Below are 27,875 nucleotides of genomic sequence, written 5' to 3'. Positions count from 1 at the left end.
AGGCAAACAAGACATGCCTAGTGTCCCTGGCCTGAGGGACAGGTCACAAAGGCCTGGTTGTCCAATTTGTTGATGTACTGGGCTGACAAGACTCCCTGCCGGGGCAGGAGAGACTCCATGATGGTCATTTCCAGAAAGCTGGGGAGCGTTGCTACTGTCCTTTCATTTTGAACCTCACCCCTGTTGGTCACTCGTGGACCTCCAGCAGTATTCCCTCTCCTGGGTCCCAGTCCCAACCTTGCCAGGTCTCTAAGAGCACCGCTCCACTAAACATGGGACCAAGGGTGGGGGATGGGGGTACTTTTCCACCCTCCTAGGCCTAGTGGCTGGGGGGTGGGGGATGGGGGAGTGCTGTGAATTAGATTGTCAACAGATAAAGAGGAGAAAAACCATACAAGTTTACTGATTTTTTTTTTTTTTTTTTTTTTTTTTTGAGAGAGAGAGACAGAGGGAGGAGGGGCACAGGGAGGGGGAGAGAATCCTAAACAGACTCCATGCCTAATGTAAAGCCAGACACAGGGCTAGATCTCAGGACCCTGAGATCACCTGAGCGGAAATTAAGAATCAGACGCCTCATAGATTCTATATGCAGGACAAAGTAATAAAAACTTGTCTTTAAGATAAAAAAGAATCAGACGCTTAACTGACCAAGCCATCCAGGCACCCCACGAGCTTATTGATTTTTAGTTTTAACGCATGGGGGGCCATCAGAGAAGTGAATACCGAAGGGATGTGGAGGTTTGAGAGGTTATATGCTGTCTTCACAGAGGAGGGGAAGGGGAGAAAGGCCGCTCCTGGGAGAGCCGCTGATGTGTAAAAAGGATCAGGAGACCCTTAGGAAAATAGTGGGAGACCTGAGAGCCCGGGACAGAGTTTGGGTGCAGGGCCGACTTCCGGCCTCTTTGGGGCTAAGGATTCACCTTCCCTGGTGGATACGCCTCTTGGGACAGAGATCTCCCACAGCTGAGTTCTCTGTGATGGAAGACCTGTTTGTAGGCAGGTAAGAGTGGGTCAGAGAAGTCTTCCTGCATTTGTGGGTTCTCAGAATGGTCCTTGTGCCTGTGTTGCCCATCTTGGTTCCCACACAGGATATCGCCTGTCCTTGGACGATGGTGTCCTTTATTAACCTTGTCGAGAGTCCTTAAGCACTTTCCCTTTGAATTAGCAAAGAAGGAGTTTTCTTTTGCCATGTTCTGAAGGAGTTTCCATGCACCCTGAAGAATAGGTACAAAACTCCAGCTTTGCTGAAAATGCAAGGGCCTACTTGTGGGGTTTGGGTCTGGTACCGCCTCCTTGTGACCACCATCCTGAAACATGAGACACTCTCGTACCCCTGTCGGTTGGCTGGCATTTCCATAAAGTCTGCCTGGTGCTCTTAAATTAATGGATGGTCAGTGTATCTTGAGGTTGATGCCTCTGTGAACTTAAATATTTGCTGTAGTCATTTTGCCTGCAAATTGGAGATGCGCCAACACTGACCAGTGCATACTGTGTGTGTGTGTGTGTGTGTGTGTGTGTGTGTGTGTGTGTTTAAGGCTTTAGTTTTAAGTAATCTCTACCCCCAGGCTAGGGCTCGAACTCACAGCCCTGAAATCAGGAGTTGCACACTCCACCAACTGAGCCAGCCAGGCACCCCCATTATGTGTTCTTAATCTACAGGAAATAGTATGGTTTTCTCATCTGGGTTTGCTACACTTGAAATTTTGTAAACTAGATCCTGGGCTGTCTGTGTAATAAAAACCCAAAGGAGAAGGATTCTCTGTCTCACTCCGTTTGTTTTGTTCCCGTGAAATTAGAGCAGCAGCTACGGCAAGGACAGCTCTCTCCCCATTGTGCTGTATTTACTTATCCATCGGCCTCTGTTCACCCTGTAGCCCAGAACCTAACTCCTAGTGAGCATTCAATTGATATTTCTTGAAAGAATGAATGCTTAATAGGGCATTGGATGATGGTGGTAATCAAATCAAATTCAAAGAACTCCCAACTAAGAGAAAAAAAGAATTATATGTTTCGAAGTACAGAGGTGGAAGGGATGTCCACATCTGTCAGTTGGAAAAATGGATGCAAAGCAGGGGGATGGGGATCGCACTCGGGGTATGGTATAGAGCCAGAAGTGCCAGCAGGCAAGGGAGGAAGGCAGACCACTCACGCCCAAGTCCACATTGCCCCATTCTTCAGTTGACTTTTTCTTAAAGATCATGTACTTCTTTTGTGATTTTTTTCCCCAAAGAAAACATATAAAATTAAATTTCTTCTAGTCAGTTGCTTTAGTGCAGAGAGCAAATAAATGACCACTCTTTCACTGGGCAGGTCTATGCTTCTCCTCAGTCAATGTCTGTGCGTCTTCTCCAGAAAGGGGGATACTACCTCTGCGCCTCTGGGTCTCACTCTGCTCAGGCCAAGATGCTTTCTTCTGGCTCTCTGACAGAGATGAGCACATCCCGGGCCTCAGGGCCTGGCAGAGGAGGACATGGTACCTCACTGAAGGTAGCTGTACCAGTAATCCACAAGGTTCCTTGCTGGCCGGTGCCTGATGAGGAAACCCAAAGTGTGGAATCTTGTTCTGTTGGGATCCTGTGGCCCTCTCAGGTCCCTGTTTACCCCTATAGAACAAAGAGAAGTTTGCACAGAAGAAGAGGGAGGTCGTTTAACCAGAAAAGCTCTCTGGAAATTACAGATTCCTGTACAGTCAGCATTAATATGCCGCTTTTCAAACATATAAATGGGGGATTGAATTGCAAGAATGTCAGCAATAAAGAGTGCATTTGTGGAATGATGACCTGATTGGCATCCCTGCCTTTTGAATGGCTGACGAGGTCTAATTGGCATAGAACGCCCTATAAATTTATTAGCGGGCCTCGCCTGTCATTGGTGGACTTTCTACTGTTAACCACCAAGAAATTACCAATTTTCAGGAGTTAGTCACTCAAGTCGCACTATAACTGGTTTAAAAAAAAAAAAAGTGCACACCGCTCATGTTATAAATCAGGCTTATGCCTTGTACAGCACAGCCCTCCGGCTGCCAATTATCACTGGGTTAGGGAAGTTTGGGACCAGTGGAGTTGCAGGGAAGAGCCCGTGCTCACAAGGAAGCCCACCGCCTCTCTGCATTCCTGCGCTCCTCTCGAGCTGTCCACAAAGACAGCTGGCTGGAGCTGTCTGCTGACCTGTTTACCAGCCCCTCACTGCCCCCCCAACACCCCCACTGCTCCAGCTGCTCAGGCCACCGATGGGCTGGCTGGAAATTGCAGTTTTGTGGTCGTTCACATCCAGGGCTTTGATGTTCTTATTGATACATTCAACCCTCGGGCACATCATGCAAAGAGGACACATCTACCCTCTTATTTCAGGAACATAATAGAAATATTCAGGAGCAGACATAATTATTTCAATTACTTCTCTCTGGTGTTTCAGACACACACTCGAGAGTCACAAATTAGAAAATAATATTCACATGTGTCTTCTAATTGGTAACAGATTAGAGGCATTTTATCTTCTTAAATAATTTCCAAATGTGCCCTGAAGAGACAGAGGAAGGAACGGAATAAAGGTGTAGAAAAGCAAACACGGCTTTGGAAGGCCGGCGCGAGGCCCCTGTTTTGGCCACAACTGCAGGACAGTGAGGTGTGGGAGGCCCTTCTGTTTTCAGTTGTCCAGATTTTGTGTTCATCACTTTTTTTCCTGTCAAAACCCAGCAGCGATAGGGCTGCCCACGTCTGTGCCAGCCTGACTTGTAAACGGCAGTCCTCACGTGTGAGTGCGTTATAAACACGGTTCCCGCCCCTGTACCCTGTGTCTTTAGCCACGCCTTCCACACACACACACACACAGTTGCGGATCTGCACTCGGTCTTGGGTCTTATCTGCTTGCAGAAAGAAACCTGGAGTCGTCTGTGCCTTTGTGTCCAGGAATTTTGGAGGAATGAGGACCGAGGTCACAGTGACCCCAGATCACCCAGTAGGCCGTGCTCTCATTCACACGCAGGCAATGCTGCATTCCTTTCAGTCACAAGGGCTCTCTCCATTCCTTTCTCATAATGGAATTTAGTTTTATCAAATAATGTTTTTAAAAACTTATAGCTTCTGTGGGACACCTGGGTGGCTTGGTCACCTTTAGCTCGTCTGCCTTTAGCTCGGGTCGTGGTTCCAGGGTCCTGGGATACAAGCCCCATATCGGGCTCCTTGCTCGGTGGGGAGCCTGCTTCTCCCCCTCTGCCTCTGCCTGCTACTCCCCCTGCTCATGCTCCCAATCTCTCTCTAACAAATAAATAAATAAAATATTAAAAAAAAAAAGGCAAAAAACTTGTAGCTCCTGCTCTGGAAAACAGTTTGGCGGCTTCTTACAAAACTAAGCACGCAAGTCCCATACAACCTAGCCACAGTGCTCTTTGGCATTTATCCCAGAGAAATAAAAACTTAAGTTCACACAAAAACCTTTTCCTAATACTCATGGCAGCTTTATTTGTCATGGTGCAGATGTCCCTCAGTGGGATGGTTGTATACACACTGTGGTCCATCCACACCACGGAATGCAGTTCAGCAGCCAGAAGGTGTGGACCATTGATGCACACAAGAGCCCAGAGGGGACTCCAGAGTTACGCTGAGTAAAAACAGCACATCCCCAGAGATTACATGCTGTATGAGTCCATTTATGGAGCATTCCGGAAATGATGGAGTTAGAGAGCAGATTAGTGGTTGTCAGAGGGGGAGGGAGGGAGGGAGAGAATGGGAGGGGGGGTGCGGTTTTAGAAGGGTCTGCGAGAGGAACCCCAGCAGTGGGAATGTTGTCTGCCTTGACCGTGAGGGGTGCAGCAACGTGTCACAGGAATCGGATAGGATGGCCTGGAACTAAGCAGACACACCACAGACACAGATGACACCACCTAAAACTGGGGCAACCCTAAAACTGGCTGGATGGTATCACTGCCAAGATGTGTCCTGTTGTTAGACTGGACTGTAGTTTCCCAAGATGGTACCGTGGGAGGATGCTAGCTCAGACATACGGGGTCTCCCTACATTATGCCCTTAAACTACATTTGAATCTCAACATGTAAGTAAAGTAAATACAACAAAATAAATGGCGGCTTCAGTAACAGGATGAGGATCCCTTAGGGAAATCGCTCATCCCAGATGTGGGGGAGTGCCAGTCGGCCTGGGACACGCTGCCATGCTGGGCAGCACGATGTTCTCAGGGTCTGTTGTACAGAACAGGAACAGCTCCGGAAGGTGCCCTGTGGCCAGCCCTGGAGCAGCATGTAAGCATCAGAATAATGGCAGTAGGAAATCCTAGGACACAGGGACTTTTTTAAAGCCTGTGGGTCTGTGATACCCCCAAAAGGAGATGTTTGGGGGGGTGACTCTTCTTTACAGAAAATGCCAACTAATAATTAGAGAGGGACTGACAGAGCTGGAAAGTCTCTGTCTTGCCTTCAAGGATGTACCAGCAGATTCTGCGGGCATCAGAGCTTTGGGGAAACATCTTGAGGAACCAGAGGTGCAACGTCTTGAGGGGTCAGGTCCAGGCCACTTGTTAGTTATAAAGAGGGAAAGGTTCTGGACAGAGGACAAGTCTGGGGACCACTGTTTCACTTGTGCCCAGACTCAGTAGTTGCAGCACTCCCCGGTCTTTACCTCCTGATGTGATGGGGGGGGGGGGCAGTGAGCATGTGTCTAGTGTCCTCATCACAAGTGACCCGGATCAAATCAGACAGAATGAGATTGGGGGACAGTGTACAATCCAAACTGCTTGGACTCCTCAAGAATCCCCATGTAATGAAAGACCAGAGGGGGTGCAGAGTTCGGGAGGACAGAGTAAAGGAGATGAGGAGGGTAGGGATCAGATGCAGCCTCATGGAATGACTTCTGGCTAGAGGAAACATTTGGCTCTCGCGGGTGTTGGGGATTACTGGGGGAAACGGAGTATGGACTGATTACCGTCAGTAATAACGTTATGTGGATATGAAGTGCTTGGGTCGAATGGCGGGGTGCCGTCATGATACAGGGACATAAGCTGAGTCTCACACAGTGGTGCCTGGGGGACACAAGACAGCATTCAGGTTCTGGAATATTTTTTAATTGAAACAAAATAGATATAACATAAAATTTACCATTTTAATCAATTTTTAGTGTCCACTTCGGTGGCATTAAGCATGTCCACATTGTTGTACAGCCATCATCCCCATCATCTCCAGAAGTTTCACATCTTCCCAAACTAAAACTCTGACCCCATTAAACATGAACTCCCCACCCCCTTCCCCCAACCCCGTTGCCACCATTCCACCTTTTGTTTCTGAGTTTGACTCCTCCAGGACTCATGTGGTCTTTGCCTTTCTGTGACAGTCTTCTTTTGCTCAGCACAGTGTCCTTCACGTTCATCAGTGCTGTAGTGTGGGACAGAATCCATCCTTTTTTATGGCTGAATGATATTCCATTGTACGGATAGACCCCATCATGCTTATTCATTCATCTGGTGATGGACACTCAGGTTGCTTCCATATTTTGACTGTTGTGAACAATGCTGTTGTGAACATGGGTGTTCAAATAACTCTTCAGTGTCCCTCTTTCATTTTTTCTGCCAATATACCCAGAAGTGACCTTGCTGGGTCATGTGGTTATACTGTCTTGAACCTTTTGAAGAACTGCCTTGCTATTTTCCCAGATTCTAGATTGTTGACTCATTTAAATAGTGAGTGTTGGCTGTCTCATAGAACTCCTTTTTCCTAGAGGCCTCCGACATCCTACTGCATCCTACAGAGCGAGAGGGCATGCTCACAGGAGCACAAGGCTCCCCGTTCTCCACTGTGGTGTCAGTGAGCGGGCCCTCCTTGGCCAAGGCTCTCTGCAGAGAGGCTGGCAGACCAGGGCTCTCCAGTTAAGATGCAGGGTATCTGGTTCCTACCTTTGTCATATTAAAGACACATAATAATTTGGTTGTTGTTACCATCATTTTATAAAAGGACGTTAACATCCAGAAGATAGGAAGGATGTAACCTCAGAAAAGGAAGTGCCCTACAAATGCATGAGTTTAGCTTTATTCAAGCTCCATTATGTGGTTCATGTTTTGCCACTTCTCGGTGGACTGGAGATAGCTTTGCCGCCAACTGATACTTTATTTTTTTTAAGGCTTTATTTATTTACTTGAGATAGCGTACGAGCAGGGCGAGGGGCAGAGGGAGAGGGAGAAGCAGACTCCCCAGTGAGCAGGGACCCTGGGACCATGAGCTGAAGGCAGACACTTAACCAACCTAGCCACCCAGCTGCCTCACCAGCTGATTCTTTAAGGCTACTGGACTATACAGGGGACACCCGGGTGGCTCAGTCAGTTAAGTGTCCAGCTCTTGGTTTCTACTCAGGTCATGATCTTGTGATCATGGGATCGAGTCCCATGCTGGATCTGCTCTGTGCATAGTTTGCTTCAGATTCTCTCTCCCTCTCCCTGTTCTCTCTCTTTCTCTCTCTCTCTCTCTCTCTCTTTCTCTCTCTGAAGTCAATCAATCTAAAGCAACTAGACTATCTAGGAGCAACTAGAGAATTTGCAGGGCCTTGTGTTCAGGTACCGTCAGAAATTTCAAAACAGTGTAATTTAAACCAGGCATGGACCCCTTCTGGGACAAGGGCCCATGTGTCTGCAGATTTGCACCCCCACGAAGTCAGCCTGGGCTAGGAAAGCCCTGACATCTTCTCTGTACCACTGTTCCAGGATTCGCTTTCCAAGAAAAAGCAGGAAGAATTTTCCTGTTGCATCATCAAAGACAATGACATTGGGCATGTTAAACACTGTGTCAGTTGTGGAAAATAAAATATCTGACCAGTTTCTGCTTCCTGATCCAATTAGGTAGATATATGTTTGGTGATTTTCATGAAAGAATTAACTTTATCTTGTTAAAGGATCATGTTTTCCTTACACTAGAGAATTCACGTATACACTGCAGTGACTCATTCCCAAGATCACCTCTACACTCACACGTGACCAAACTCAGAAAAAAATAGTACCTAGTGGGGACATAGATGGGGTCTAATATTTGCAGTATTTAAGATCAGTTGAGAAAGAAAAAACAGCCATTACTCATCTGTTGGGTTTTCTCTGAGAGGGACATCTAGTCTTCAACAGATTTTGAGTTGCCAGTGACACTGGCATGGAGTCCATGTTGTCTGGTGTGAAGGGTCTCGGGCAGACCAGCCCCACTATCCTGACTCTGTCAGTCAAGCTGGCAGCTGATCCAGTTTGGATCTTTCAGCATGTTTTTATGTTTTTGTATTTTGAAGAAAATTAACATGCAAACTCATCTTGCATGCCATTTCCATTTCCATACCCTCTGGGGTGCATTTTCCCTTGTAAAATCTGTTCTGTTCTTGTTATTATTGTTTTGTTTGTGTGGTCATTGAGAAAACACATGACTATTACAATCCCCACCTCCCCCGCCCCCACGCCCAATTTAAGAGGAAAACTACATTAAGAAGACTCTTCATTGTTCAAAATCATTAGTCTTAGGTCTTTAAGAGGCTGCCATTCTTAAAGCCACTTGACCATTTTTACCGGAAACCTCAGAGCTCGGCACATGTGGCCAGTGTGTCTCAAGCCTGTAACCTGTGGCCTGCCTCTCTTTGTGGTTAACGACCACTTAGCGGATAGGTCTTGGGGAAGCCACCAGGTCATGCTTGGCCCTGTGCAATTACTCCATCCTGTCCCTTGGTTTTGCATTTACGAACAGCCCCAGAATTTTTGCTCCCTGGTGTTTAAAGGGCACTGGGGCACACACAGCAGAGGCTTCTATCCATTTCACAGTATTCCGAGCGGAGGAAAAGGGCCATTTCTCTTCCCTTATCTGTTTATGATGCGATATGTTCCAAAGCGGATCCCATCAGCCACTGTTATGGTGAACTTAATTCGCTGTGATGGGGGTCCTACCACCAGGGCTGCCGCAGAGGCTGCCGAGGCGCATCCCGTTTCATGCCACATTACGCAGGATCGAGGACCGCCTCACCTGACTGGCTCAGGCTCCCTCTCACTTGGCACAGATGTATTGGGATTTATGCTCTAAAACAGTTTTTCACATTTTTTCTCATGTTGAAGTACGGAAAACGTCCGTTGTGTGCATGGCTACCGTTGCTGAGCCATGATTACAATGTGAAAACATGCGCTCAATGTGCAAATTAATTCACAAACTGAATTTGTCAAACTAGCTTTGCACAGAATAATAAAGGTGTCTGCTAAAACTCCAACAAGAGAATATGTCTGGGAGTGGAGCATGGCACGGGAGCAGTGACAGTAAGAGTTTGCAAGTTGAGGTGGTTTCCTTTAACTTCCCACGTTTTGATGGGTTGTTTTATAATAGATGAGAAAATGGAGGGAAATCCTGAAAATAAAAATAGTGTGACTGCTTCTGAAATAGTCTGGTCATTCTGACTTTCTCTCATAATATTCCAGGTTTTCAGAAGGATTTTCTTGAAAGTCACATGTGCTCTGAGCTGCCCTCAGTGCCCACCCCCCCCACCCCACTACCTGCCCCCCGTGCCTGCTCTCCCCTCTCCAGGACCAGCCCCAGCCAACTGGCCCCAGCTCTGTCCAGGGCTCTGGGAAGACAGGCCCGCCTCCCCTTCCAGTTACACCTACCTCTCTAACTGGTCGCCTTTTAAGTGGGCACTTAAAGGGTGGAGAGGGGTGGGCCCTGGGGTCCATGCTGTGATTCCAGGGCCCAGAAAGTAAACATGAGCAGATTCTCCCATTCTGGGATTAATTTCCCACGTATGAAGCCTGAGAAGGCAGTTCAGGCCACTCTTGGAGGGCCACAGCCTGGGCCAGGGATTCCACCTTCACTGCCAGCAATATGGCATCTGCAGGTTGTGGACCCAGAGAGGCCTCAAAGCGGCTGCTACAAGGGAATGGGAGTGTGCTGGGTCTCAGATGGATGGTTAAAAGCTCCAAGGGAGTGGCTGCGCGGGTGCCGTGTGCTGTCCAAATGGGAAGCCAGGTGAGGCCTGCCTTCCAGTGGACCCAGCGGGAGGAGGAAGGCCTGGGTGGACGTCTGGCCCAGCGGTGCAGGGCTCTCCCAGCACAGTGAGGTTAATACCCGCCTTTGTCTTTTCAAGCCAATGTTCCCATGGGACCTTCAACTTCAGAGTCAGTAGGTCTTTAAATCACCCAGCCTCTCCAGAGGGGGAATGGAGGCCCAAGAGAGGGTGGCTGCCTGGTGAAAGACGCCCTCCCAGAGATGCCCAGGTCTGTTCTTTGTGACTGTCTGGCCTGTCGTAGACAACCAGGGTTGTGTCGTAGACAATCCTCCTGGGTTGTTGAGGATTGACCTGGGTCTGGTCCGGAATCAGCCGAATGTTTTCCCCTCCCCAGGTCAACTTGAGCTTGTGACCCAGCCTGACATCTCCTTTATGTCTACTTTGAAATTTTCAAGGAGGATCCCTGCAGGTTATCCCAAAACTTGAGAGGAATGGTGTTGTATATGCTCTGTTGCTTGTAGCCCAGAGCATACTTCTGCTCAGCCTGGCCAGGTTCCAAACAGACAGGTGCTGGGAGGTGCCCAGTGCTAATGACAGCAAAGCTACCAGGGCCCCAGGACTCAGCCTGAACCCCGGACTGAGATGTGGGTGTGGGACCCCCTCTGCTTGTGGTGACTGGCGCTCTCATCCACTGCCTTCTGGGTGGAAGGGGGTGGGACCCAGTGTGCACCGGGCAAGCAGTACCCCTGAGGACGTGCTCCTGCCTCCTGGGCTGCCCAGGGTTGCACCTGCATCCCCCCACCAGCCACCCACCTCCAACACCTGCAGCTGGGCACACTTACCTAGGACTCACAGAAGTAATAAGCCTAATACAGTTGACTTTATTTAATTAATAATGATTCTGTTCTGTTCCTGCAAGCTCATAAAACACCCTGCAGGTTGGCAAAAACACTCATAATATTGATCAGAAGTCAGGAGGGATATTTATTTTGTCTTAGCCCCATGAGCATAAATCCTTGTCCGTTGCCTCCTGCTCTCTGCATGCGGAATTTACAGTGGCCAGTTTCTTAAAAGCTTTCGGTAATTAAGGAATAAATATCCATCGGTCTTTGTTGGCCGCCCTCCCTTAGCAACGCAGCTGGGGGAGAAGGCATGCATGCCAGGGGCAGCCAAGTGCTCAGTGCTCGGCCTGCAGCGGGCCGGGGTCTGCCCCTGCAGAGAGAGGAAGCCCCCTGTTTTCCTAACATATTGTTCCAGCCCCCCTTCCGTGCCTCCCTCCCAGTTCCTGCTTTGCTTGAGGCAGAAAGACACTTTGGAAATTCCTTGCTGCTAGCTAGCCCTGTCTCCCCTCTCCCATCACTGTCACTGACTCCGCGGCAGCCGAGCGCGTCTCCTCCTCGCCGCTAAGGATAGCCCTTCACTCCCATATTCTCTGCTCCAGAATCTTCTTTAAAATCAGTGTTGACAAATCCTCTCCCAGCCCATGAAGGTGTAAGAGAGATGTTTCCGAAAAGAACAATGTGACAAGTGACAGGCCCCCCAAAAAAGTTCTTGGCCTTTTAACGTTTGGGGGGAGGGGTTCCCATAAAAATGAACACATTACACTTGACATGGAGGGGACTTCCGGGAAAGGCCACTGCTGGTCCGCGTCACATGGAGGCGTCCAGGGAAAGTCCCGCTCATACGGAATGGAAGGCTGGGGCCAGATCCTCCAAGGGTCACGGGTCCTCGAGGACCCAACACGGTAAGCTGGTCACCACGCAGGTATCTGTGCCCCATGTGACTCGCCTCCTGGAGTGCCGCAGAACAGTGCCGAGAGCCAATTAGAAGCTTCGACGTTATTTGCTAAAAACTGCCTTTTCTGGGAATCCAACCCATTAACCTCATTCCCCCTTGGCAGCCTGCTGAGCCCCCCCTGCCAGACTTAAAGTGCAGCTGATGGCAGTTACATGTGGCTGCGTCAGGATCAGAGACAGGGGCACCGCCTCAAGAGAATGCTCTCTGAGGACGGTGGCTAGCCTGGCTCTTCCTCGCTCTCCGGGTCCCCCCACGGGCCTGTGAGACCTGCTCTGCACTCTGCTCCTCGCTGACGGTGACCGACGGCCCCTCTGGGACACAGCTGCTGGGGGCCCTGCCGCCCAGTGTTGCTCACCTCACCACACTTCTCTCATGGGTCCTGGTGTCTGTGATGTTGGCTTTGCACTCACTCTTCTCACCTCTCTGTGGTTTCCTTTCTCTTCGTTCTAAATTTTTAATGGCAAATAGTTTTGGTACAGGAAAAAAATGGGAGGAAAGAAAGGACAGCTTGTCTAGAAGGGCACTTTGCAAGCAGCAGAGAGAATGTTCTAGATCATGTGCACCGACCGTCCAGGGCCACAGCCGCCTGCTGCGTGTGGCAGCTGCACACCGGGCCTAGGTGTGGGGCGTCTAGAGGAGCTGAGCAGAACTCACCGTTTACTTCAATGACACTTAGACACCAGCGTGTGGCTCACGCTGCCCCGTTGGGTGACATGACTCGTTACCTACCCCTTCCCTGAGGAGAGGGAGTGGGTGTTGAGATGGCCAAAGAGAGGCCCAGCCGGAAGCCTGCTGCCCAGGCACTGACCCGGGGTCAGTTTTCCTCATTTGAGAGGCAGCGGGGCCCGGAGGAGGCGCTCAGGCAGTGACCCCTGGGTCAGCTGCTTGGCCCTCACAGGTGGGGAACCCAGAGCAGCTGTCTTCACTGCTCTGTGGCTCACCTTTTTCCCTTTTAAAACAAGGTAAGACCCACGTACGTCACCAGGTGTCATCAGAGTGAAACCAGATAATTTATGAAAAGCTCAACCCAACGGCTGACACATCAGAGGTACTTATAGCACACAGCAGCTGTGACCTGCACGGTTGCACTCCTGGTCTGGGTGACAGAGTCAAGCCATTTGAGTTGTGATTCTTGCCTGGTGTACAGTCACGTGTGCATAGGCCAATTACTGAAAGCCTGGCTCACGCAGGCTTGTAAACAATGGTAGAGAGACGGTGAGGGGCTCAGGGCCTGTTGCACGGCAGTGGAGGGTGGCACCCAGGGGATTCAGACAGGACGCCCCCCACAGCAGCACTTCTACTCACGGGGCTGAAAAGGTGCCAGCCTGGTACTGGGTGACTCCGGGTGCTGGGGATACCCAGCCCTTCCAAGGACACCCCTGCCGTTACCAAGGACGGGTGACCTTCACAGTCGATGTCTTTCTTATCATACTCAACAGCACCATCCGTGTCTTGCCCTGCCGGCCTTCTTCGCTTCTAGACACTTCCATCCCACTCTCCTCTGGCTTGTCAGTGACCTTCGTTGTCTGCCCCAGAGCTGAACAATGCAGGGGTCTGCCAGCACCTGGCACAGTGGCCCTCACTCCACGACTGGATCCCATAACCCCAGATGGAGCCTAGTGTAGCCCACACATGTTGAATGTCCCCAGCCCTGGGTCCTGGCCGCGTTTTGTTCCACAAGCCTAAGTGCTTATTTCTGTCCCTTGCCCTGCCCCCTTGTTGGCCATCTTTTCTTGACTCTGGCTTGGATTCTGTCATCCACCGAGATAGCTGCCCCCGTGGCCGCCTGTACGTCACCCAGCATTTATTCACAGGTCCCAGGAGTGACTGGTGCCACACTGGTGAGATGGCACCAGCATCTGGCTCGCTCACAGGGCCCGTGCAGGCTGGAAAGCCCTTCTGCCCGCTGCACCCGGTCCCTGTCCAGGCCACAGAGATGGGCTACGGCCCAACCAAGGTCCCGGCCCGAGCGGATGCCTCAAGCCCATCTTGAAGGCCTGGCCTGGTGTGGGAGCCTTGCCACGGCCTGTCCTGCCGGGATGACTCTGGGCTCCCTGGGTCTTCACAGCCCAGCCACCCTTCCCCCTCTTCTGAAACTTGGGACAAAACTGACCCATCTCATTTTTCCCCGAAGCTTTTCAGGAAACAGCCTTTCCTTTTTGTCATGATTTCTCAAAATGACTCTGCCATCACATGTGCGTTTTGCTCAGTGTTTGATATGTAGCTCTTTTGTGAAAACATGTAACATGAGCCTGGCATGACTGGGAATTCTCCAGAAAGCCGGTTTCTGTCGTCATCATCCTCATCCTCACCCTTAGCCTCACCGCAACCAGTGCTCCCGGGACTTGGGGGCAGTCCCTTTTCTGCTGTGCCTGGTAGCCTTCACTGGTGTGGGCGGCTGTTTCCGTCCGCCAGGCACTACAGAGGCAGGCTGCAGGGGCAACATGTCCTGGGGACATCTTTAGGGAGGCACCTGGAACCTTGGCCACATCAAGGTCAAGTACGGCAATACCTTGTCTGTTGGGCCACCGGACCAGAGCCCATCCTGATTTAGCCTGGCAGACCCCACATGGCTCTGGGGACCATGGCTCCCCCTGTCCTCTGATCCCCAGATCCTGGGCTCAGTACCTGGCCTGCCCACGGCTGCGCTCGTGCACCGGGAAGTTTCCTGGCCCCCAGACAGGAGGACATAGCAGGCCCCCTCAGAAAGGGGTTTCATTTCAGGCAGGAAGAGAGGAAAGTGTTACACCTCCAGTTGTATCTTTTCTTTTTATTTTTGGGGATTGGGTTAGTGTCTCTCTTCTGATGAGTTGCCCGTTCTCTCATTTTCTCTCAGTCCTGTGCAGTTGATTTATCTAAAGGTGTGTCAGCACGGGGCTCAAATGAGGAGCTGGGCCTCCTTCTTTCTGCTGACGGCCGGCCATGCCAATAAGTCATTTTTTAGCTCATTAGCTAACGGAGACTGTGAGCCGCGGGCCTCCGGGGGATTGGAATGAGGTGAAGTGATCTACTGCCAGCTATGCTGCTCTTGAACTGGCCTTCCTTGGGGAGAATGAAAGGCTTGGCCAAGACAAGCGGGGGATCCCAGAAGTAAGATTGGGACATCAGAGTAACAATTAGCGTATTTGTGCTTTGGCGTCCTGGTTTCTTGGGATAAATGGTTTTAGACAGAATATTCTTGTAGCAAAGGAGTCATTAGCAGAGTGTCCATCTTTCACGTGGTAACTGTGGGCACAGGAGCCAGATGACAGTGATGGAGGCCATGGTCATCCAGGGCGTTAGCCTGGGCTGCCTGAACAGAAGGCCACAAAGCAGGTGGCTATAACAACAGAGATGTATTTTCTCACAGCTCGGGGGGCCGCAAAGTCAAGGTCAGGATGGCCAGGGTTGTTTTCCAGTGAGAGCTCTTCCTGGCTTGCAGACGGTGCCATCACATGGACAGAGATCCTTGTGTCTCTTCCTCATCTTTAAAGGACACCAGCCCCACTGGAGTAGGGGAGTATGATCTTACTGAACCCCAGTGACCTCCTTAGAGGCCTGGTCTCCAAATGCAGACACATCTGGGTTAGGACTTCAGTATATGCATTTGGGGGCAAACAGTTCAGGCCGTAGCACCCGGGAAGACATCAGACATCTCAGGGCTATGGGCTGGGGCTAACCTAACTTGGCCCCAGATGACAGCCACAGCGTCCTTCGTACTAGCCAGGCACCCCTCGCCCAGTGTCCCGAGCCCCTCTGCCCCATGTTAGGGTGTGGGGGGATCCACAGGGTGTCAGTGGGTTTGTCAGGGCCCCTGGCCTAGGGCCCTCCCCTTGCCCTCCCCAGGGCATTGACAGCCTGGACTTAGAAACCTAAAGCATCCAGCAGGCCTTTGACCTCCATGAACCCCTGTGCCATGGACCCCTCTTTGTCCCACACGTCACCCCCACAGGTGAGGTCACAGGTGCTCGAGAGCAGTGGTGCGTCATTAGAGACGCCATTCGATTTCATCATGACAGTGCCCATGGCCAGCCCGCCCTCCAAACATGGTCACCTTGACCCCGAGACTACCCTGCCTGCTGTAGATGTCACTGTGCCCACTTTAAAGATGAGGAAGACAGGGCCCAAGGGGTCCCTGAAGGTGTGGCAGTCGACACCACAAGGAGGAGGAACCAAGCAGGCACACAGATGCCATGTCTCCATGGCCAAAAACCAGGGCCTTGTAGCCCTCGGCAGTTCTTTCTTCCTGCCCTTGGCCACTATGGAAAGCACAAAGGGTGAAGGTTACCCCCTCGGTTGCCAGGGTGCGTGGTGACCAGGGGACATGGGTTCAGGATAAAGGCAAGTGCTTGCGCATGAATAGGGCTTCTTGAATTAGCAAGACCCACGTGTCCTTGTCAGTGCTCTCTGCTCCTACCAGCTGGAGTGTGTGCGCCTGGGGCAAGCATGAAGCCCAGTGGCCTCCCTTAGCTTTCTGGCCCCTCCTGGAATTAGAACACTGACACTCTGCGGTCCTTAGGGTGCAGGAGCCAGCATGGAAAGAAGTCTTGGTGAAGAGCCCTAGGTCCCCCCACGACAAAAGCCACACGTTAAGACAGCTCTAGGGGCACCAGGTGGAATGTTGCTAGAAGAGGCAGTCCCCACGAAGTCCTTGCAGTAGTCCTTTGGGGACAGCCCCCGTAGCAAGCCTGTTCTCTGTCTCTGAGTTGGTGGAGGTTCAGAAGCCCTGTTGGGATCAGTCACCTCCCTCCAGCTCTGCAGGGTTGCAGGTGGACCAGCTGAGAAGAGCTCAGGCCTTGGGCCTTCCCTTGCAGGAACCCTCTCCAAGACCTTGTTCCTAATTTCATATCATAACATTACAATCTTTCTCCTGAAGAAGCTCCCAAAATAGTGTTCAGCCTCCTAAAATCTGGACCCACGTTTGTGACATGAAGAGCACCGACTTTGAAATGTAAGGAACAGTTTAATAAACAGGTCAGTCGTTGACACACGTGTTGATTTCCGTGAACCCAGAAAAACCTGTTTGTGGGGGTGACCCGACCCCCAACCAGAAAGTCACCCTCACTTCCCCGGGAGAACGTGCTGGCTGCTGGCAGGACTCAGAAGCTGCAGGCTATCCTCAATCTTCGCCTGGGGCATCCGAATATTAAAAAGAGAATTGGATAATTATAGTGAGGATGATAGTTACCGTGTTCAGTTCTCTGTTTTATCCCTGGGTGATTTGGCAATGTGCATTAAAATCCACCAGAGCAGAATAAAACAGCTCTGATTTTAATGCCTACCCCCAAAAACGAGAGTTAGCAAATTGGAGCTTGAAAATCTGGACACATCCTTCACCACTGTCCCTTTTCATTGCATTCACGTTTGGTTCTTTTCTTTGGTGATTTATGAAATGCACCAACGTATGTTAAATACATTTTAAATAAGGGTTTTTTTTAATACCATGAGAGACATGATTTGTTTGCAGCCTTCTTTCTTTCTCCTGCCCAGAGCTTTTTGTGCTTGTATTTTGTCCCAAGTAGGGACTGGGTTCCAGGCTGCGTCCCAGGTGGGGTGTGTGGTGGGTTTTCAGCTGTAGCCGAGTGTTTGTCCTGGAAATCTCCGCATGAAAAGGGTCGGGGGTCACTCTGGGGTCACTCGCATGTACCAGGAAGTGAAGCAAAACTAATCCAGATTTACTCCTGGAAGAATTTGTTTGCCTAAGTATTTAAAAACAGATTAGGGCTAACCCGACACTAGATCACTAGGAGCAATGTAAACATGGGTAAAAGGTGTACACAAGGCCTTTCTTCTGTACTTCGGGAGAAAAAATGTCAGGGTTAATGAGTTTTCTTTCTAGAGTATCACGGAGGTCCTAAGTCATTCTCTGTGTGGTGTGTAGCTATGTACCCTGATCCTTCTCTGGGAGGAAATGCTGGGTTGTAGGAGGGGGCAGCGGTGAAGCAGTGTGTTAAGTCTCAGGAACGACAGTCACTCTGCTCTGCACGGCTGTCCTTTCATCTCTCATCGTCCTCATGGAAAAGCATCTGTCCGGCTAGCTGCACCCTGGCTGCGCCCACCCTGCATGCTCGCCACCCCCCAAGACTGGCACCCCCCCCAGACTCCCCCACCTCCAGAGCTACTTGTGAAATCCCCCTTCAGTCTCCAGCATTTCCTCTTCGCCCCAGGCAAGGCTGCGGGGCCGTGACGCTGAAAAGTGTCTCTCGCACCCCGTTTTGAGAAACCAAGACCCATGAACACACCTTGCAGTTGGTTTCTTCCTTTTTCTCTCTACTTTCTCTTCCCATTCTCCCCCCGCCCTCTTATGCTCAGCCCTCCTTCCAGATGTCATAGGCAGCATCCTGTCCTATTTGGATCCCAGCTCCCCACCCCCCACAACCAAGTTCCCAGAAGACCAGAGCTCCTGGGGGAGAGACTCCCACTGCAGCTCGTTGCATCTGTGACCCCAGGCCCTTCCCCTCACCTCCTTGTATCATCCCCTCCTGCACCCCTAGCTCAGCTCTGGCCTTGGGCCCCCTGCCTTGTCTCCCGGGCTGGGCCCTCTAACACCTTGACACTCTCCACTTCAGACCTCTCCATTGGGGTCTCTGTGGTTTTACACGTGGGTCTGTAACAAGATGTTCCTTAACCGAAGCACCGGGAGACCCCCGGGGAGTTCACACACTCCCTTCCCAGGCTCCGAGTTAGGGGCTAAGAGTTCAAGATCACACCGGGTCAGGTAGCCCCCTGGCCATCCTGTCCCCTGGCCCTGAACTCCAGCAGGGTCCTCTAATCCCAACTAAAAGCTGTCATTGCTTACAGTAGAGGGGGCCTCCAGGCTGCCTTGCCATGCGTGGAGTCTTGGGCAGGAAGGTGGTTCCTCAGGCTTCTGGGCTAAAACCAAAAGAAATCACGTGAGAGCTCAAGGCCGTGGGCCTCTCTGCATACCTGCAGGCATCGGAACTCCCTTCCCCAGAGGTTCTGATTCAAGGAGGCCTGGGGCAGAGCCTGGGGATCTGCATTTCTAGCACGTTTCCAGGTGGTGCTGATGCTGCTTGGCGGGGGACCCGTCTGGGAAACAGGGGCCTGTCCCTCCAAGGGCTTTCTTGTGGCTCCATGGAGGCACTTGTCTCCTGCTATTGCACTTCCACCCTGAGGCCACCAGACCACCTAGGTGCTGGAGCAGATAGGCGTTTCAGCCTTGGTTGTCCTTCCTGGCAGTGACCGCACCCGTGTGGTGGCTCTTGCAGGGAAGAGAAAGAGCGGTGGATCCGAGCCAAGTACGAGCAGAAGCTCTTCCTGGCGCCGCTACCCTGCACGGAGCTGTCCCTGGGCCAGCACCTGCTGCGGGCCACTGCCGACGAAGACCTGCGGGCCGTCATCCTGCTGCTGGCCCACGGCTCCCGGGAGGAGGTGAATGAGACCTGCGGAGAGGGGGATGGCCGCACAGCACTGCACCTGGCGTGCCGGAAGGGGAACGTGGTCCTGGCACAGCTCCTGATTTGGGTAGGTCGCCTGGGTGCCGCGAAGGGGGCACCATGTTCTGCTCTGCAGGCATGGTTGGGGCAGAAGGTCACAGGTCTCAAGGTGGGAAGCAGTGTGGACAAGGCACGGGGGATTTCAGTGTGGAGGCCCCCGGCTCTCAGGCTCCCTTGCGTGAGGACACCCCTAGAGGACTGAGGGAGCAAAGGGAGGAGGTGAGCGGGACACGCTCCACCTGCCATGGGTCAGGGTGTCTGCAGCGTTCGCGTTTCTCGTGACCCCTCTGGGTGGAGCGTGGCTGGAGGTGTCCCTCTTGTTCCTTTTATGACAGACTCCTGGCATCTTTACTTCAGAGCAGGGTGGAAAGCAAGGACATAGCTAGTTTATGTGGTTTTCCCTTTTCCAGACACAAAAATACTGGACCCAAAGTTTGGTGTTTAATACAGTAGGACTTTAGCCAAGTGCTTCTTCTGGACTGTTCTGGCTAACTTCTACTATTTTTTAAATATCTAAATTTATTTTATTTTATTTTATTTATATTTTTTATATTTTATTTTTAAATATCTAAATATTTTTAAAATATCTATTATTTTTTAAATATCAATGGAAGCATTTGCCATAAAGTCTGAACGGGGACAGGGATGGGACAACATGCATAGCAGGGCACTGCCTGGGCTGCGGGGTGGGGTGCTGCTTCAAAGAAGCCCACATCCCATGGGGGCAGCTTTCTTCGGGCTTGGCCATTGTGGGTCCCGTGGAAGATTGCTACTGAGAGGTCCCTGGCCGGCGTGGAGGAAAACACTTGCCCACTGAATAGACTGAAGTGTGCAGTGAGGTAGGAGCTGACTTTCTGTGCTCTTGTGTATTACATATGTGTTTCCTACAATGGAAAGGAATCACCTCCAAGATCAAGAAGTGATTATTTTTGTTTTTACAGTTGCAGAGTCAGAATAGAAATAGCAACATGAGAATGATTTTTGGTCTGCCACACAATGTGCTTTTTTCCTTGTAAAAAGCACATTATTAGGGCATCTGGGTGGCTCAGTTGGTGAAGCCTCTGCCTTCGGCTCAGTTCATGATCCCAGGGTCCTGGGATCGAGCCCCACATCAGGTTCCTTGCTCAGCGGGAAGCCTGCATCTCCTTCTGCCCACTGCTCTCTCCCTGTTTGTGCTCATTCGCTCTTCCTCGCTCTCTGACAAATAAAATCTTAAAAATAAATAACACATTTTTTTAAAGATTATATTTATTAGAGAAAGAGCATGCATACAAGCAAGAGGGAGCAGCAGGCAGAGGGAGAGGGAGAAGCAGACTCCCCGCTGAGCAGGGAGTCTGACTCGGGGCTCCATCCTAGGACCCTGGGATCATTACCTGAGCCAAAGGCTGGTGCTTCACCTACTGAGCCCCCAGGCGCCCCCAAAAGTACCTTCTTTCAGAGAGCGCGCAGAAGGGCGAGGTGCGGCACCTGGCCATGCGGCTCCCCTCCAGCTCAGCCCATCCCAGGGGTCCGTGTCCCTGCGCGAGCTGAGCTGTGCTCCCTCTGGTGACCTAACAGTCCTCTGTTGCCTCTACAGTACGGGGTGGACGTCATGGCCCGGGACGCCCACGGGAACACAGCACTGGCCTACGCGCGCCAGGCCTCCAGCCAGGAGTGCGTCGACGTGCTGCTGCAGTACGGCTGCCCCGACGAGCGCTTCGTGCTCATGGCCACCCCCAACCTGTCCCGGAAGAACAATAACCGGAACAGCAGCAGCGGGAGGGCGCCCACCATCATCTGAGGACTGCGCGCCCCCTGCCCGCCGCACCCGGGCGCCTGCAGCCTTGTGCCCTCTCTCGGAAGTCACGACACGTGAGTCCCATCACGTCCCCACTCTGCTCCCGCTGGTCGCCTGCCACCTGCCCACCTGCCCACCTGCCCTCACCCCACGCGAAATCACAATACCTGACCGTCCTTGCGGGGCGAAGAGGAGGCCAGGAGGCTGCGAACGGAGTCCTTTTCATAAACTCCCCTAGCGACAAGCAGGAGCTACCGGCGGGCCTCGGTTTACTGACGATAGCACACAGCAAGGGACCCCCCCCACCCCCCAGCCCCTGTCTGGAGACCTGGAGCGCGGCACAAGGGACAGGGACGAGAGGGGGAGGGGAGGCAAGGAGAAAGGAGAAGGGTAACTCTCCTTAACCGGCAGTTAAGCACATCAGTACACTTCACCTCTACCAAACGGAACACTCGGATTTCATCTCCTCTCCGAGGAGCTTGACGGCATAAATCAGAAGCAAGCAGAGTTTGTCAGGTTTGAAGCCCCTATGATGGTATGTGTCAAATCAGTTGTAGCTAATCTGTCCAGGGAGAATACTGGCTTCATTACACTTGCATAGTTGGGTTCTTCCAGCATTACCGCTGTTTAATAGAACATGATTAGTCATCACCGAGAAGAAAGCATATTAGCTGGGGAGGTAGTTACGCAGCACGCTTCGATGATTGCCACGATGTGATTGCAATACTTCTCAGAAGCATCGTATTATCCCAGACATGTTCTTTCGAGCCCTTGGAGCCCTCCTTTCTAAATTCACTGTCATAATTTAGTATCTGTTTAATTTTTCAGTCCAAAGAGAGGAAATCGGTTGCTGAGTATTATTTGACTGGAGTCTCCTTGGTGCAAAAACAAAATGGAAAAAATAAATAAGATTAAGTCGGAAATTTGAAAGGAAATCACGAATTCAAGCTAATAATAACATTTCGAGGCCATGTAGTAAACTCGGTAAAGGCACAAAAGGCTTCTTTTTGTAAATCTAAGACATTTTACTTCCCTTTTGCCAAGGTGGATGTCATGGGTCTGAGTCACTGCCGGGCCACTCCTGAGTGTCACACAGGCTTCTGTGTCATGTCTGTAGCTAAGATTGTGAAAATCTATTTGAATAAAAGAAGTTCATAAATATGCATTGATTTTTGTTCAGATAAATGGCACCTCTGTTAATTTATAAATTGAACTGGATGTGAACTAATAACGTGCAACTAGTTGAGATAAGAGAGTTACAGATCGTTGTACATGGAAAGCACTCCCAGCAGCAAACACTTCCATTAATGTGATCGACAGCTTTTAAAAAGGAAACTATCAGAAGATGATGGTGGTACAATTTGCTTATTAAAATCGAGAAAGAAAAAAAAAAGATGCCTATGAGAGAAAGGAGGGGAAGACATGTGATTTCTCATTGTTTAGATCTGATACCACTTCTGCCAACCCAGAGGAGGGGGCCGTGGGGAAGCCAGGGATGAGTTTCTGAGTCCCCGCCCCGGGTGCTGGGCAGAGGCAGGCCATGACCGGCTGACTCGTGGGCACTGCTGGCACTTCACTGGGTGGCCAGACCCTCCATTTCCTTTATTTTGGCACCTAACCTGCCATCTCCGAGGTGTGGGATGACTTCGGACTTAGCTGCCTTCAGCGTGATGGCCAAACAGAGTAAAAAATCAGATCACGACACCTTAGGTTAAAAGGGAAGGGGTGGCTGTGCCTGGAACCCTTTAGCAAGTCCGAGTGAGAAGAGGGCTGGCTGTCTCCCTGGCAGGTGACCCTGGGTCCGCTGTCACCCAGGAGCAGGGCCACGTCCGCCCAGCCACATCTGCCCGCAGCCTCCAGGCAGGTCTCTTGCTCTTCTGTGATGAACCTATTTTGTAAGAGTTTTTTCTCTTCTTTCACCTTTTAAGAAAAAAATTTAAGTAGGTGGGGGGAAAAATAAAGCTTTACACAGAATTTATATGTGGGTCAGTGTTTCATGGACATGTGTAACCTTGATTCCATTGCGTGGAAGCCAGCGGGCTCCGGGAACAGCAGGTGCGGAAGCCAAGAAGCTGCGAACCTTGACAACAGGTCCCTAATCCTACTCCCATCCCCACCCATCCTACTCCCATCCCCACCCCACCCCCCACAGTTTTTAATTCTGTGTTTCATCACTGTGTAGTTATTTTAAATGTGAATAGAAAAAAAAATGTCATTGCCTATTTTTGAAGAACGCATCACTGTTCTGATGCAGCTGTACACGTTTGCCTCTGCACAGCCTGGCTTCTAGCGTAGACTTGATGTAGTGAACGCAGATACAGCACAAATGAAATTCTTAAATTATTTCATTGTCGTTAACCCCACTATAGGAATGCTCTATTCATATAGCGAAGCCTTGTTTTGAAAAGAAACGGAATTCCTTGTCAGGCTCCCCTTTGAGATATATATGAGCGTGTACATATGATTATATGTGTTTATAATATAATATTTTCCCAGATGACTTCTTTTTTCACTTAGCCTTTCACGACCTGAATGCCACATTGGTTTGGTTTGGTTTATTGTTTTTTGCGTCCTTCCCTCTCTCAGACACAGGGACTTCACAGAAAACTTGACCCCTCTTCTGCTATTCTGAGCAATGTTGATCTGCGCTGGGAGGCGGCCAGCTTTCCTGAACCTGAGTTTTGGCAGCAGAGGGGAGGCAGTGGTGGGCTTCAGGGGTTTTCCTTGAAAAAAAGAAGGTGGCTGGTGGCTAATCTGCTTGTATTTCAGTGTCACACCAAAAGGCCTTTCTTCACTGACAGTGCTCTCATGCCCATCTCAAAACCTTGCTAACACTGAGGAGGGGAGCAAAAAGCCACAAGGGCTGGTGTTAGAAATGACCAGTTCGGCAAGGGGGTCGAGTTGTCACTTTCTAGTCCCATGGAAGTTTTGTGAAGTGACAGTGATGAGAAGACAGCACCGCATCATCCCCATAGCATGTTCTCGCCAGAAGTAAGTTCCCCCGAACTTGAAACCACCTGCTGGGGTAGGCACAGGTGCATGTGGTCACCGGGGAGGGTAGCTTCTCCATCTGGCCAGAAACTCTGCAGACAAAGGAGCCTCGATTCTGATCCCTTGAGAGTGGACTTCCAGAACTGAGTAGGAGGATGGCTCGCCAAGCCCAGAGCCCTAGTCATGGGGCCCTGGCCCCTCTGTCTCCTGTTGTCCCAGGAGATGAGCAGCTCGAGGGTGAGTAACATGTTCTTAAGTCTCTGGCCCCATGAGCTGGCACAGTTCTATGTCTCCCAGGAAGAGCACGCTGTGTGTGATTATCCCGGAGAGCAGGGGAAGGCAGGGGGTCCTTGCCGATCCCAGGGCTGTCGAGAGCTCTTGCGGATTAATCTTGACCAGAGCTCTAAAAGGAGCCCATTCTCTACCCATGACCCCAGGCACCGAGGCAGGGCCTTGCTCTTCTGCCTGTCTTCTGAAGTTTTGTCTAGCCTTTGCCACCTACCCAGCCTCTGCCATCGGGCCTCGGGACCAGTCTTCCCCAGTTTTGTAACCTCTGCACCCTTCCAGAGTCATCCTCTCCATCTGCAAGGGCGCAGTCACTGACTTCATGAGGGGAGAACAGGGTCCAGTGATGAGAAGGACAGCCATAGGGCTGAGCAGACCCAGCTTCACCCGGCTTTGCTGCCCCTCCTGGGTGACCCTGGCCAGGTCCTCAGCTTTGGGGCGCTCTTTCCTTAGCTGTGAAACTGGGGGGGAGGGCGGGGTGGCCTTGCAGTATCCAGTGACCCATTGGTTTCCAAGCATTGTGATCACTGCCAGCCAGACACCCGACCAGGGGCTGGAAGCTCAGGAAATGGGAGTGTTCGGGAAGAACAGAGTTGCTGATGGCATCAAAGCCTGCGCACCCAATAGAGAGGGTCCCCAGGCTGGAGGTGCTTGCTTTCTCCAGCCGCGCCCTGGGGAGCCTGTGACGGCATGCTCGCTAGGCCGAGCCAGAGGATGAGCGAGGCTCTCTGTGAGCCCCTGCCCCAAGGGGTGAGCTCCAGTGCTCACTTCCTGATGTTGATCCTCCCATCTTCATGGTCTGATTTTGCTTTTCCAGAGGCAAAGTAAAGGTTGAGTCTTACTCTCAAGCATTCTCCAAGATCCCTTGAGGCCCAAGGTGACCCCTTCTCTCTGACGCCGTGCTGTGTCATTGGCTCAGACAGGCCTCCCACCATTCAGAAGCCACCAGGAGGCTGCTGTTCACTCTTGGCCCTCAGAGCTTGCCAAAGAGCACCCTGGCTGGCAGAGGTCGAGGCCTTGGGGCCTCTCGTGCGTCGCTTAGACACTTGCACGGTGAGCAGGCACCTCGCCAGAGCTGCTCTCCCTCTTGAGGCTGGCGTTCGGCTGATCTTGTGCCTGCAGCTGGTGAATGTAACTTCCCCTCGAGGGCGGCCTTGGGTCCCCCCCGGACCCCAGCCCGAGCTGTGCTCCAGGGTGACCCAGGTCACCACGGCTCCAGTTCTGCCATCCCTTCCTCCTGGCATTTAGAATGTTCTGGAAATAAGAAATCCACATTCCCACCTAGGGAGGTTCAGAAGCCTTGCAGCAATGTAGAGGCTCTACGAGTAAGTATGATCCGGGCTCCAGAACTTCTCAAAAGGCAAAGATAATTGGAAAGCAAATCCATTACCCCTCCATGGGCTCTTTGCCCCTCCCCCACCTGCTCTATTTCCATCCCTCACGCGCCCCACAAGGTCGGCATGACTTTCTAGAACTCCCCTGGATTGTATTTATGTCCTTCAAGCAAACAAATTGAAAAGCAGTCAGGAAGGAATTCAAATAGAAATGTGCTGAAGATACACCTCTTTCTTTCCCAGGAAATATAATTTATTTCTAACTGCCTCCTCGAACATGGGCTTCACACATTGTGAAGTCCTGTCTTCAAGTGATTTTCACCCTCATCTTTCACCAAAAAGCTAAATAAGGGCCTTTGGCATCCAGACTTGGATTTTTCACTTTGGGCCATTATCAACAATGTTGCTTTTTCTTGAATTCCTAAGTGGCTTTCTTCTGGAAGCCCTGTGGTCATTGAGGCTTCGGTGTGGGCCCCACCAGGTGTGTGGCTCACACGGGCAGGGGTCTGGCTCCCTACCTGGCCCGAGGTGGGGGGATTGGCCCCCACGCTGCTCTGTACCCTGCACCCTGGTGGGCCTTTCCTGATTCAAGCATCTTAGGTCACCTTTCAGTCAAATTGTTGAATTGCTTCCAGTTACGCAGGAGAGAGAAGGGGGAGTGGGTTCGTCCCTCGGGTACACAGGAATGGCGTCAGGCTTTTATTTCCACTGCAACCCGAAGTGACCCTTGGAAGCCGGAAGTGACAGCTTAGAACTCCTATTTCAAAAACATGGGTGTTCTTCCCCTTCTAGAAGAAAGGTTGTCCTTATTAATGGATTCTCCATTTCGTTTTGGATGTCTGCTGCTTTTTGAGCACTGACTGACGCTTCTTTCCGGTTCCAGCTTCTCCGTGTGGGTCAAGAGTGGAAAGCGGAGGACATCTCCTCAGCATGGGACTCCGCAAGACCACAAAGTCTGGTTTTCAGTTTGCGATTTTTAAAGCACCCAAGTTCTAAAAATCATTCCGTTTTACCAGTGTGGGGAAGAGCTTCCCAGGGCAAGGGCTCAGGGTGGCAGATATGAAAGCCTCTCCTTCCCGCATTTCATTTCTGGGGGGGGGGGGGGGGGCTGCTTCTGCTCGTGGATGGTCGCGTCTGTGCTGGAGCTTGTTCCTGCTTGGTAAAAATGCCCTCGTCCGAGGCCCTCATCCCACCTAAAGGGCCATTGGTGCCCAGAGGCAGGTGTGCCCAGCATCGACCCGCCGTGAGCCATTCCCGCCAAGCAGACAAACTAGGGTCTGTCTGGGTGTCCCCCGGCTCCCAGCAGCTGCGGGGTCTGTGCAGGGCAAGCTGCCTTCGTCGGGGTGCACGAGGTCAGCTCAGGGCCTGTGTTTTATTTGGACCTGGTGTGTGGCTTCTGCAGAGAACGCCCCTGAGGGTCAGGATGGAGCCATATGACAGAGACTTGCTGTCAAAGTCCAGTGAGGTCTAATCTAGAATTCACCATCAGTGGGGATCCCGTGTCTGTCCTTCATCTTGAGACACAGGTGAAAGAAAGCGATACTACATGTAGGAGCTTCCGGGGATCTTCCAAACGAACAACGAGTTGTTAGAGGAGCAGCTGCCCCCAAACCAGAGTGTGCCCTGATCTCCCCAGGCAGTGTCCACAATGGCCTGGGAAGCAAATATCTGAGCTGGCCCAAACACGAGTAACAGTAACAGAAGCCCACACCGTCTGTGATCCCACGAGTAAGATGGGGAGTGTCCAGGTTTGATGCAGGATGTCGCAAGGCTTTCCACCCCTGGTCTAGCACCCGGATGTCGAAAGCCTAAGTGAGAGGCCTCTTTCAGAGACCCTGGGGCAGCCCAGCTGATGACCACTGCACCCAGCTCATCAGCTGACATTCCACTGAGTGGCCTGGGGGAAAGTTTCATCCCACCTGGGGTCCTCGAGGTTCGGAGGACAGAGGGGACCAAGGGTGCATGAGCTGGAGCCAGAGCGGGGAGTGAGTCCTCACTGACCACTCACAGGAGCACAGCACGCCCTCCCCGTCCTGCCCCAGGGCGCAGGGGCGGACCTGAGTGGGAATCAGGCTGTTCCAAGGTGCATGGGTGATGGGTATGTTTAGAAACTGCTTTATGGCACATCACACATCTTGAGGTTAGAAGTCATGCCTTCTCCAAACCCTGAAAAACATCTCGGTTTCCCTTCTCCAGCTGGGCTTTTGTCTAAAATATATCAAACTCTTGAGGTTGCAACCCCTATCCCGGTCTGAGCACCCATGTGCTGGGGAGGATGCCGTGTGGCCTTGACCAAGGGCACTGC

At 51.4% G+C, this 27,875-nt stretch overlaps 1 protein-coding gene across 10 annotated transcripts in view; it reads left to right on the top strand.

Annotated features, from left to right (window-relative positions):
* The window catches only part of AGAP1 (ArfGAP with GTPase domain, ankyrin repeat and PH domain 1), a 504,744-nt gene extending 482,619 nt beyond the window's left edge, over window positions 1-22,125 (top strand). For all 10 annotated transcript variants that reach the window (XM_082689783.1, XM_082689785.1, XM_082689777.1 and 7 more), the window contains 2 exons: window positions 18,956-19,211; window positions 20,760-22,125. In XM_082689783.1, the coding sequence (XP_082545909.1) occupies window positions 18,956-19,211; window positions 20,760-20,963 (460 nt within the window). In that variant the 3' untranslated portion in view covers window positions 20,964-22,125. The remainder of the gene's footprint in view (window positions 1-18,955; window positions 19,212-20,759) is intronic.
* The last annotated feature ends 5,750 nt before the right edge of the window (window positions 22,126-27,875 follow it).

Source organism: Mustela nivalis, assembly GCF_964662115.1.
Source record: "Mustela nivalis genome assembly, chromosome: 11".
Taxonomy (NCBI): domain Eukaryota; kingdom Metazoa; phylum Chordata; class Mammalia; order Carnivora; family Mustelidae; genus Mustela; species Mustela nivalis.
The sequence above is the reverse complement of the archived record's forward strand: the minus strand, read 5'-3'. Positions and strand labels throughout refer to the sequence as shown.